We start from the raw sequence: 12,954 nt of genomic DNA on the forward strand, positions 1-12,954 counted from the left end.
ACATGATAGAGGTAATGTTTATCAACGACACACGTGTGTGATATGCTTTCTTATTAACCTGAAAACCTTGATAAATTTGTTTAATCAATATTCAAACTACACTTGGAAGAGTCTATTATTATATGTAAATATAAAACAGTAAGTAATAATTGTGGTTTTTTGTTCAATATATTCATATTGCTATTCAACCTCGCCCCGGCATATTACTTTGCGACCAGGTAAGGTTAAATTGTTGTTTGATAAAAATAAGCTCATTTTATCAGACATTTGATTTTACTGCCATAAACTGACATTAAAGCATTGTCTTCTGAGAAATATCCGAGAATTCAGCGTCCACAATATTTTAATAATTAGTTTATGCAATACTTTGAAGAAGGCATTAGCCAAACGGATTAACAATATTAGAGTGACCGCTGATACCGACATAGGCCATGTTTCTGTAATTCTTCTAATACTAATTATAATATTACTTTTACTTTTACACAGTATGTGTATAACAATAGATAAACAGCTTTTATATGAAAATGATTTACACCAAGCAGGTATGCCATACAATTGCACATTTTATACTCAAATTGACATAGCCATTGACAAAATTGTTTGCATAATTAAATATACAGGTAGAATGGAAACTTTTATAGCAAATTTTAATATACAAGTAGAAACCTCAACAAACTTTAGTTATATTTTACATACACAGAGTGTGTACATTACTGATTTTACATATAATTTTACATATGTACTTCATAAATGATGTTCAGGTTTTAGGATAATTATCCGAGTAATATTACTCTATAAATCCAATAATTACATGATTTGTAGCATTTGTATGATGATTCTATTGCAGTATGTTTCATGAGTGATTGAAATATTTTTCATAACAATTATATTAGTCTACACTCTTTTATTTTGCTACTTTTAAACGTCTAACATAGATTTAATACTGATATAAGGGTGAGGAGTGATATGTTCATACAGGATTGAACAATGATAAGCTACATACACTTACCTTATTGAACTAGATAAAAATATGTGTTGAGTACATTCAATTAGGTGATTTATCTTAGAATCCATGTTTTTTTTCTTCGTAAAACAGTATCTATGTTGCTAAGACATGTATGTCATATTCCACATAAAAATAGCAATTTAAATTTCACAAAATATGATAATTTAATATCAATTGTTTTATGAACAACTAATGAGAAGCAAAAATTTGAAGATATACGTACACATTTATCTTTTAACACTTGTGTGTCGTATATATGTAACACTTTCCAAAACATTTATATATGTGCATAGTGTAACTTTTTATTTATGTGAAAAAATTGTCCCTTTGTTGGTATAAAGGCAGCTCTACATCCGGTGACAAATCCTCTGAATCGTAACTAGATTCCCGATCAGTTGGTTCGGTTTCCAAAGCTTTAACTGAAAGCAAAACACTCATTATTGTAGTTTTTTTAAAGAAATGGTGCGTGGAAAACAATGTCCAATACATCCTTTAATCTTCATTTACTTGTGTGATATAATTTTGACACCGTACGACATTATTTATTTGACCAGTGACCATGTTTCGTTGTTACTGACATCATCTGACTGGTGGGAGGCTAGACAAAATTTTATGTTGCATACACAATAAGAGAGCGGTTGAAAATCCGGATTTTACATATTTTTTTCTGGCAAAATAAATTTAAATAATGTATCATAATAATAATTACAAATAAGTTGTGATAAAGATTTTAAGTATGATTTATATAATTTTATCCTAGAAATGGGTTTTTGTATGTTAATTAAATAATAAATAATAAATGGGTAAATCTGGAACCAGTTCCAAAGACTTTATTAATGTGCGGTTTAAAATAACTGTCGGTCAATCAATAGCAATCTGGAATTTGTAATCTCACAAGTAAATGAAAATAAAGATTAAAAGACAACAAAAACATTTTTAATCATGTGGAAACTATCATTTAATACAAACAAAAAATAAGAACTGTGCGTCGTGAAAAATTGTCCACAATAACACTTATGAAAACAATATTTTTTTATCTTAGATAATGCAGATGACATATTTTACATTTCAATAGGTACTAAATCATAATGATGAATTATAACTATTGGACTCTTATTTTTTTATTTCAATTTACCAATAGGTTTATTTATAAATAATAAATTGTTATGTCGGTATTACAGATAACTGCACAAAAACATTTTTTTAAACTATGTGAAAAAGTCCACAGATGTCATCATAAGTTCTATTTTTCAAATAAATTTGACTTGAATTATAGGTAGGAATGCGATATTATCACCTATACTCTTTTGGGGCTAATTTTGATAAGAGTGATAAGATTTGTCTTTATTCTTCGAGAAGTTAACCTTATTCTAGAAATATTTTATAGTAAAATGTTGATTCATTGAATTTAAAAGGTGCAGTACTTAGTCAGTCATATTCTTTAATACATAATATTACAACATTTACTCTGGCTACAGTTCTATAAATATAAGGATTTTAGGCTGTTTTAAATAAATTGTTCCTATAAATATGATTTAAAAAAATGATAGATGGTTTCTTTAACCATGTAGACCAGTATTTCTCAAAGTGGGCGATAATGCCCCTTTTTTGGGCGTTCTAGAAGACTTACAGGGCATAAAAAGCCCAAAGAAACAGATAGAAGTGCTAAAAAGTAAGATATATAATTTTATTCCTTCCCTCTTTCTATGATGGGACATTCTGGTGATTTTATTTTTCCCTTTGATGAGAAATTTTGATAGGGGGGCGCCAGAATAAAAAAATACCTATGATGTAGACAGATATTGGTAATAATAGTTCTTATTTTTATAAAATACTCATCTGCATTATAAGACCGGAGATTCGTGTTAACCTGTTAACCGGGCGGGGCGCATAAATACGTCAAACGTAAACAATATCGGGTACGGATAGGGCATATAAATACGTCCTTGAAATATATGTTGCGCCCTGGAACTGGCGGGATGTTTATTTTTCGAACAACAAAGGTATATGTCATCCATACAAGTCTCGACATGAATTTAAGACACGGAGTGAATCAGTATTCGCGCCCGTTACAAGTTGCGTAATTGGACAGCGGACCGCCCGGTTAACACGTTAAAAATCAAAAGTGATTGAAACCAAAATGTGTAAGTCTAAACATCAAAAATGACAACAAAAAAATAAAACTCACATTCAATTGTCAAGCTTATCACATGATTAAAACCAAGCATTAGTTATTGCTATTGCATGTTGGTGCGCAGATGTGGGTTGGGTGATTAGGGAGTTTGGTTCATCGATGTAGGCGAGGGCACCGGCTGCATGGAGTCAACTCCCGTACCTAAGGGGGAAATCAATCACAAACACAAAACACATAAAAGCAAAGTCCATGCAATGAGATGTAGCATATCAAATTTGACCGGGCTGTGTAGCTGCGTAGCAGAGGTCTCGGGTTCGATTCCCAAGGGGGTCTAAATTAATTTAAGTAATTTGTTACTCTAATATTTATTTAATACCACCCTGGACTGATACTTGAAGGGCAGGACTGATCACCTTGCCTTTATTTTTATTTATTTTTTATTTTTATTTAATTTTTATTTTTTAAATTAAAATTAAAAAACACTGCGTCAATACCAAGCGGTACCCTATGCACCATTGAGTGCGGGTAAGGGTTAGAAGAAGAAGAATAGTAATAAAAAATATTGGCATATTTTGGATTTTTGTACTAATTAAGTACTAATTTATGTCACTAGCAACACCTGCGCTAGACCACTAAATGTCAATCGGTCAGCGACTGCAATTTTTTTGAAAATGTTATTGATTTACTGTAGTTTTTTTCTTCACAATAATGCATAAAACAAACCATTACGTGAATGAAGCATTATGGAGTACTTGATTACGATTTATTCCTAAAATTTATATCGCTGACTGACAGATACCTAACCTAAAACTTCAATTTGAAACAACTGTACAAAGTATTGCAAGTTAGAATAACAGAAAATAAAATTTCAAAATAGTAAAATAAGCTATTTTCATTGTAACACTTTTTTTGTGAAAATGGTAATAAAAACTGGACTTTCTTTGTAAAAAACAAAAAAGCAAAACTGTATCTCCGGATATTGCTAGTAAAAAATAAACAAAATCGCCTTAACTTTTTAACGCAGGCGGTTTATTAAAATCAGACCATTTAAAAAAAGCAAATTACGTACCAAATATCTAAATAAATGCGCACAATTGAAAGCGTTCAATTCTGAGGTACCTACTTTACCATCACTTCGCAACTAAATGAGTTCTGTCAAAAAAAATGGTACGATTTGTGGGAAATCAAAATGATGATGGTTATACTCAGGGCTTTTTTTAAAACAAAAAAGCTTGTATTAAAAAAAATAATATTCAAAGTCATTTAAATATTTATTAAAATACCATATTTTATCATTGTGACTAATTGTATAAATATAGATTGTAATTACGTAAGCACAAACATTGTATCGTCTGTAATTGATGTTGAAAATGAAAAAAATTAAAATATTAGTTAAAAAAGGAGCCGGAACGCCGTTTTGGCGCGTTACATGGAAAAAAAGCCCCGGTTATATTGATTTATACATGGCACAGTCAAATTTGATAAGCTTCAACAATTTGGTTAAGGGGTCCCAATTTGCAAAGTGTATCTATTTTATTGTTTGAATCTAGCATTAAAATTTGAATAATGCAAAAGGTTGGTATGTATTATGTATGATTGATCCTTACTCTACCCTATCTATTGATTGCAGGCATGGTTTTTTTTTATCTAGAAGTGAGAAAAGTGTCATACGCAAAGTGCATTTTCATGAATGTAGAAGAAAAATTGATTTGACAGGTGAAAATATTTTATTATATCAACGTGCCCTACGTAAAGTGCTCTGATTACATTTTTGTCAATTTTGAGATACATATTTGGTGTACATTATAAACTGACCGATATCTTCTCATTTAAAAAAAATTAAAAATATAAATAAAATAAATTACGCCTAGTTTTCAGGCGTATAAGACGCTATCTACATTGAATTTTCGAAATAAACTGAACTCCTAAAACGCTGACCATTTAATTTTGACAAAGCATAAAGTTTTAAAATGATTTAATACATTATTTTATGTGTTTTTGAATGTATAATACTAGTTGAGAATTTTAGATAAAACCGTTAATTAATGAAAAAAATACGTTGAAAAAATCTTCTAAGCTCTCTCCTGTAAAGTAACAGATTTGCAGGTAGAGTACTTTACGTAGGGGCTGTCGATATAATGCAATATTTTTTATCATCCATATGCAAAATTGGCAAATCAGACGATAACAAATGAACTCTTTTTTTATTTCTTATAAATCATTAAGTTACTATACAAGTAGCCATATAAAAGGGTAACAACCGCACTATGAAGACCTATAGTCTGGCTGTTAGCATGATTAGCTAATATAATTGAGGTTCTAGGTTCGATTCCAAGGATATTTCTATACGAAGCAAGTTTTCAATGTTGATCTGAACTGGCAACTAAAGTATATAAGGTTATTCACCTTAATTTCAAGTAATTTACAATTAAGGAAACAATATATTTATGAAATACATTGCTTCTTGACCCATTAGATTAAGAAAAGAAAATATAATGCCACAAACAGCCTAATATTGATATTTTATCCACCTTTGAAAAATAAATCCACGTCCATAGTGTAGTGGTTAGCACGATTGACTACAGGGCTAAAAGTCTTGGGTTAAATTCCCAGGTGGGCTCAAAACATTTTTCACTCTAATTCTTATTTAACATTACCCTGGACTAATATTTAACCTTGCATTCATATAATTAACAATTAAGTTATCGTTGCCTCAATCTGATCCAGTGCCCTGAGCACCATTGGGTGCAGACAAGGGTCAGAAGAATGCTCAATTTCAGAAATATAGAATATTGTTAACATTTGTAGTCATGTGAGTGTCTGCCTCCGTAGTGTAATGGTAGCACGCTCGACTACCGCACTGGAGGTCCCGGGGTCAATTCTCAGTAGTGGAATCAAATAATAATAATATAAGTGATTTTTTCACTCACTATTTATTCAATATTACCCTGGATTAGTGGATTGGTATTGAGGGGAAAGCTGATCGCTTTTCCCTCATTTGTTAACGGATCAAGATAACACAGCGTTTATACGATGCAGTGCCCTATGCACCATTGGGGTGCGGATGAGGGTTTGAAAAAGGAAGTGAAGAGTGTACTAATATTTATAATTATGTATGTATAAATATATTAGTTTGACAGGCACAAGAAAACTGATTAATCTGTTTGGGACGTGACATACAATTTTAGATTTTTTAATGTTAGAACATGTCGCTCACTCCTTTCAAGAACGTCAAAATCATCAATTTTCAGTTGTGCGTGTTTTCGGAATGCCCAGAAAATGTACTATATCCCAGCAAAAGAGGCATATTTTTAACTTAATATTTACCCGCTACAGGGCAGAAAATGTTCTTTTGCATTTTGAAGAAACGGTATTGTTTGATTGTTTTTTTTAAATATACTAAATATTTTTCAAATTGAGAAAAAACCTTCAGGTTTTACCTAAAAAGATCTGTTGCACAGTAAAAAGTTAAATAAGTGGCTTGATATTTATTTTTAATAATAATAATAAAATAAAACCCTTATCCGCACCCCAATGGTGCATAGGGCACTGCGTCATATAAACGCAGTGTCATCTTGATGGTTTACACATGAAGGAAAGGTGATCAGCCCTCCGCTTCAGGTACCAGTCCAGGGTAATATTGAATAAATATGACAGTGAAAAAATCACTTATATTTATTTTACCCCCCTTGGGAATCGAACCCGGGACCTCCAGAACGGTAGCCGAGCGTGCTGACCATTACACTACGGAGGCGGACAAAATTTTAATACATTGTGTTATATTTTTAAACTTTATAATAATCTTTAATACATTGTGTTATATTTTTAAACTTTAAAAACGTTCTCGTGAAAAATCAAGTTTTTTGATTTATGACGTTCTTGAAAGGAGTGAGCGATGTGCTGGATATTTTGGGGTACATAAACAATAATTTAACTTTACACATTGCAATTGGGTTAGTTTAATATTGATCATACGTACTTATCAATCCTAATGGCATTTCAATGATCAAATAAAGCTTATGGTGGGGACTGACCGGAGCTATTTTGTCGTAACGTAACATGTTCCGATGCGAGCATTCGTACAGTCACTACAGCGAGCCGAGCGCTCAATCCACAGTCGGAGCACTCGCCACAAGTGATGTTACAACATTACGTTACCACGAAATGCTCCGGTCAGTACCCACCTTTAAAGCCTAACGAAGGAACTTTATTAAAACACGCATTTATGAAATATAAATTTACAACATTTTGAGTGTGTCCAAATACTTGTTCACAAAATCTGGATTATCTTCAATTACAGGAGTTATTTTCATATTACTTTTTGATATCTCATCAAAGATGAAGAAGAATATGGAAGTCTGGGCATTTACGGGGCTTACGACCGTCATAGGCTGGTTTAAGTGATCACTTATGATAAAAATGAAAATGGTATTTTCTGGCGTTTCTCATATGTGTGATTATAATCCAGGATTCAGATCTCACATACTAATATAAGAGTTTCTGCTTAGTAAAAAGCTTCTTTACATCTCACCAATAGATGTCTCTAGTGAAGTTCTAGTGATTCATGAACAAGGTTTCTAAATTGGTTCATATATATAGAACTTCCAAGAATTTGAGTAGTGTGGTTGTCAATAATGGGTAGAATTGGTGAATGTTACACGTGTGTAAAGTGATCACTTAAACCAGCCTATGACGGTCGTAAGCCCCGTAAATGCCCAGACTTCCATATTCTTCTTCATCTTTGATCAGATATCAAAAAGTAATATAAATATAAATTTACTGTTTTACGTATGATTGATAAGACTTTTATGATTTGCTGATTCGACAAAAGAAAAACTAAATAAACATGGAGTTAAACATGGAAAATTATATCAAATTAAATATTTTTATGCAAATAGATAAAATATCAAGAAATTACAGCTTAATTGATAGCTTTTACAATGACTATGAAGAATCATACGACAATCAATTGATCAAATTACTTCAAAATCTACCAAAATTGAACAGTAAACTAGATAATAATCCATTTGAATTACTGAATCAAAACTTATCATGCAATGGTGATGAATTGTTCTTACCAGCGACGATTTTGCTCATCTCCATCACTTGCTTGGCTAAAATTTGATTTAGCTGAAGCAAATGTTCACGCTGGCGTTTATCATTGTCATCGGGACTCTGCAACAACAAAAAAATTAATATTTACACCAATTTAAGGTGCCTCCTCATATTAAAATATCTATTCAAGTATTTCTTTAACAATTAGCAATATGAGTAGTCCACTTGCAAACCACGTTATGTTAAAAAGTCAAGTTTTTTAGCCTATGGCGGGTCTCAGAAGAATATCAAATCTTCTACCGATTTAAGCTTTTTGAGAAATTTTAGAAAGTGAATTGTCGATCGGCATAGCAAGTTTTGTAAGAGTATTGATTTTACTGTACCACTTTATTCTTAACTTAATGAATTTTGACAGATTATGTTCAATATGGACGTAAATATTTTTAATTTTTTTGGCTAAAAACAATTTTAACAAAACAATTTTTAGCCAATGATTTTTAAAAAAATTTACAAACATTGGCTAAAATTTTTTTTTTAGCATAACGTGGTTTGTAAGTGGACTTCTCATCGGTAGTGTAAAGGCAAAGGGGTATATCTGTCTCAGGCCAAATTTTACAGGAGAGCAAAAACAAACTTGTGAAATTAAATAACTCATTTGTTTTATGTATTTTTATATGTACATATCTTAAAAAAACTAAATAAGTATTGCAACTACAGCTATATCCTTTTGCCAGATTATGGAATACACTATTTTAGACATTTTGTGGAACAAACTTAGAAAATGAAAAATTTGACAGATATACCCCTTTGCCTTTACACTACCGATATGTAGTCTGTCGATATTCAGCAAAATACACAATATTCATTTAGAAAAGAGACCGTGCTGCACCCTTTTAATTATTTATTCCATTGTTACATGTTGATGTTATTAAAAATATATATAAATTATTATTATTTAATGTGCCAAACCTTGCTTGGATCTCCAGAAGGTGTTGTGCTAGAGAGCATTTTCTTAATTGACTCGACTTTTTCCATACGTTTCTTCTGTTCTTCTGGTGATAATTCCGGAGCCTTGAAAACAAAGAAATATCATTTATAAAACAAGAGTAATTGTAACAACAATTACTATATAACACTTCATATTTACTTATGATTTAATTAACTTAGTTGAAAGTATTACTACATTTGGGTTTTGAATCAATTTAAAAGTGAAAATTTGTGTTATTATTTACATAAATATTTCAATTTCATACTATTTCTGTGAGCCTAAGCGGCTCATTATTAGAAATAGGTATCAAATTGTGGTAGAATGGCTTAGAACTCAGAAACTCTGACTCAAGAGTCAGCGACACTAACCATGGGATCACAACCGGACTGCTAGTTTTGGGAGAAATAATCACTAGAAACTTATTCTAACCCGTATCCGCACCAAATGGTGCGAAGAGCACTGCATTATATAGAAACACGTTATCTTGTTTGTTAAAAACATAAAGGAAAGATGAACCGCCCTACCCTTCAGTAAATCAATAAATATGAGATTAAAAAAACAAAAATATGTGAGTGGGTATAGAAAAGCACACACTGTCCAAAGTACAACGCAGTGAGCTTATGGTTTGTCATGCAGTTTACCTAATACTATTTAACCGCCTTACCCATACGATGATCATACGTGATACATCCGCTATATTATCGCCCGAACGCAACAAGGCGTATCTCGCACGTTCGGATACAAAAAAGTATACCCGCAACCACAGAAACATTTGTGATACGCCAAGTTGTTCCTACTCACCCTGCGCTCATGAATGCGTCATTCGGCGCATTTAGTATTTCGACACCAACAATCGCTGGCTACTTCATTTGCAGAATTTTTCAAGATTATGTTGATCGATATATTATATTCAATATAAGATATATTTATAAAAATTTTCAATAGAATATTATTATAAAAAAATATCCGGTGACATCTTATGTTGAAAGCCTCTGACTTGCAAATGATATCAAAAGGGTCTTAACCGGATCCACGCGGCTCGCATAACCGTATGTGTTTTTACAAGACATGCCCCATACGCGGCTGACATAAGCGTTTGTGTTTTCACTTTGCTCCAAGTTTCGAACCTCAGTTCAACTTGGAGGGATTTTTTCATGGTGTGGAACTTTGGACAAAATAATACGTCAATCCTCGGCCTTATGACATCTGTTGAAATATCTGACTAATAATTTGTAACATCACAAGGATAAATAAAACAACAGATCCCTGATTTTTCTTGCGGTCGGTAATTAGTCCGCGCCATAATCATGCCCTATATCTGTCTCACTCTCGACGCTACGCATCGCCAGTGGGTAAGAGTGACACACGATGCGTGCTTTGATTTATTTATTATACGATCTAATTTGTTTATATTACGATATATTTCAAGAATAATGTGACACACGTGTATTATAGAGTACCAAAAAGGCACAATGAATCCCATTGAACGTTTTTGTTTAGGAAAATAAATCGTTTCATAACTAAATACATGATAAAAGTAATAATTTAAAAAACGGCGAAATACAGCCGCGCACGAGCGTCTCTTAGGAACAAAGTAAACGCGTTTAAAAGGTTAAATGAGTCTTTTGTTTAAAAATAGTTTGATACATATAATAGTATCGAGAAATATTAATTTTTTAAATGTGATGAATTTTACCTACTTTTTGAATAATAACCCAACTGTAGGGTGGTTACTAATGCAATAAAGGCAGTACATAAAAAGACAACTAATCAGGTCTTTGCAAGGCTTTCTTATGTCTCTTTTGCTGCAAATGGCGGCAAACAATCTTCATCAATTCATTCATGATTACCTGCTCCGGTATGTATCTCTCGGGGATGAGTATCTTGTTGGGGGCCGCTAGAAGGCGGTCGATGGTGTGTTCGCTGTAGTGGTCGGTATGGGGGGCGGGCAGGGTAGAGCGGACTACGTCTGGGGGGGCTGCTAGAGGCGGAGGGCCGTGGGCAGATCCCCGGAGCACGCGCTCCATGTCTACATCGTCACGCGCACGGTACCACTTCTGCAAAAATACATAGTAAAAAGTTTGTTAGTAAAAATTCAAATGAGGTGCTTCAATATTACGAAAGAAATCTGTATTTTTGATGATAAAAAAATGAAAGCAGTAAATGAAATAGGTAACTAAAACTAATAAAAAATACTATCCACAAATTTTGTTCAAATGTTTTTAATGTTTTTTTGTTCTTTATCATTACTTTTTCAGATTTGGGTAAAATATTAGTTCTTTTTGTGAATTATCAATTAATTTCGATTTAAAAAAATCATTGAATGAATAAAAAATTTAAAACATTGTTCAAATTTTGTCAAAATTATCTTTATTTGAACTAAAATGTTTTGAGCAAATAATATTTAAAAAAAAGCAAAGAACCATTCTTTAACAAATAAAAACTTAATTTAATAAAACAGATGCGATAAACCTTTTTATATGCACCCAAAAATAAAATAAAATACAATTTCAATCAAAATTATTAAATTTAAAAAATATGCAAAATAAAATTTTAATTCTTGTTTATCAGTGAATTGTGATGTTTACATGTGTGAATTATTAAGATTATTGATATTTAGCAAACAATTACGAATCAAAAGTAAACTTACTTCTTGATAGAAGAAGTCATCTCCGTTGGTTTGATCCAACGCTTTAGCACTTAGATGATGAGGCGCTGTATAATGCCTTCGCTTCTCTTTGGGAACCTGCCTTCTGTGTTGCGACCCATTACTTTTCACGACTCCGTTCTTCTCTCCCGCCATTTCAATTATAATCTGCCTGGCTGCTTCACTCGTAAACACTGGAGAAAGTTCGGCATTCCCCTTGGTGAGGCTGTTGATGCTGGCCGTCTTGGATAGTCCAGGACTGATAGGCCCATTGGTGTACACGGCCCTGACTTCGGATAAGGTGCTGTCCATGTAAGGAGCAGAGTGCGAAACAGTGTGTTTCGGCAAATTGTTTGAATAGCTATTGCTAGATACTGGCAATGGCAAGATCTGGGCACTCTTTTGATAGCTACCATATTTGCTGTGAGACATCTGCATAATGTCTTGATTTGTAGTGTAATCATTGTTGTTTATGAGAGAAGGACTCGAAACAAACTTGTTGTTGATATTCGCACTAGAAGTAGACATGTTATCGAAGGGATTATTGACATTAGTTAGTGATAAAGTATTTGGCGGATTGGCGTGTGATCTGTGCTGGTAGGATGAAGAGTTGTCTTTCTGATACATGTATTGCCTAGAGTTAGACTGATTGTCCTGTTGGTACGAGGTATTAGGGTTGTACGAGTGCTGGGGCGGTGCCGGTTGGAAGCCTCGAGGAAGTGAGGTAGAACGACTGCCGTATTGGGCCATGTTGTCTTCTTCCAACAGCTGGTCGAGAGTGCCGACAGTTTGATGGGTTGTCCATTCGGAATTCCCTGGCTGAAGAGAGGAGCGTTCCCTGTCCCTCTGACGCCGCTCACTCTCACGCTTCACAATGCGGACAGTTTTGATTTCCTGTTTTTCCACGCTTGACAAGTTGGCTGCAAAAATAATAAAATAATTATTTAACTTCAAAACTTGAAATTGTGGATGTTGGTGTGTTATCAAATCCATACTCACTAGGTATAAGTCGTGTAAGGACAATAAAAAACATATTATTTAACCTAGCCTAATATCACCTACACCTTACCTAACCTAATCTTACAGAAACCAAACCTAACAACAATATTTCTCAATTTACTCTA

The 12,954-nt window shown here is 32.9% G+C and overlaps 1 protein-coding gene across 7 annotated transcripts in view; it reads right to left on the bottom strand.

Moving 5' to 3' along the window:
• Positions 1–1,075: 1,075 nt before the first annotated feature.
• The window catches only part of kmr (pleckstrin homology domain-containing family A member kramer), a 123,755-nt gene continuing 111,876 nt past the window's right edge, over positions 1,076–12,954 (bottom strand). For 6 of the 7 annotated variants that reach the window (XM_088278035.1, XM_088278039.1, XM_088278038.1 and 3 more), the window contains 5 exons: positions 11,834–12,750; positions 11,034–11,240; positions 9,165–9,266; positions 8,219–8,315; positions 1,174–1,425 (listed from right to left, as the gene is read on the bottom strand). In XM_088278035.1, the coding sequence (XP_088134161.1) occupies positions 1,313–1,425; positions 8,219–8,315; positions 9,165–9,266; positions 11,034–11,240; positions 11,834–12,750 (1,436 nt within the window). In that variant the 3' untranslated portion in view covers positions 1,174–1,312. Of the gene's footprint in view, positions 1,426–3,194; positions 3,342–8,218; positions 8,316–9,164; positions 9,267–11,033; positions 11,241–11,833; positions 12,751–12,954 lie in introns of all 7 variants that reach the window. The other variant, XM_088278036.1, reaches the window with a different exon arrangement.

Source organism: Brachycentrus maculatus, unplaced genomic scaffold (genome assembly GCF_059751285.1).
Source record: "Brachycentrus maculatus isolate JH-2025_06_01 unplaced genomic scaffold, ASM5975128v1 h1tg000055l, whole genome shotgun sequence".
NCBI lineage: Eukaryota > Metazoa > Arthropoda > Insecta > Trichoptera > Brachycentridae > Brachycentrus > Brachycentrus maculatus.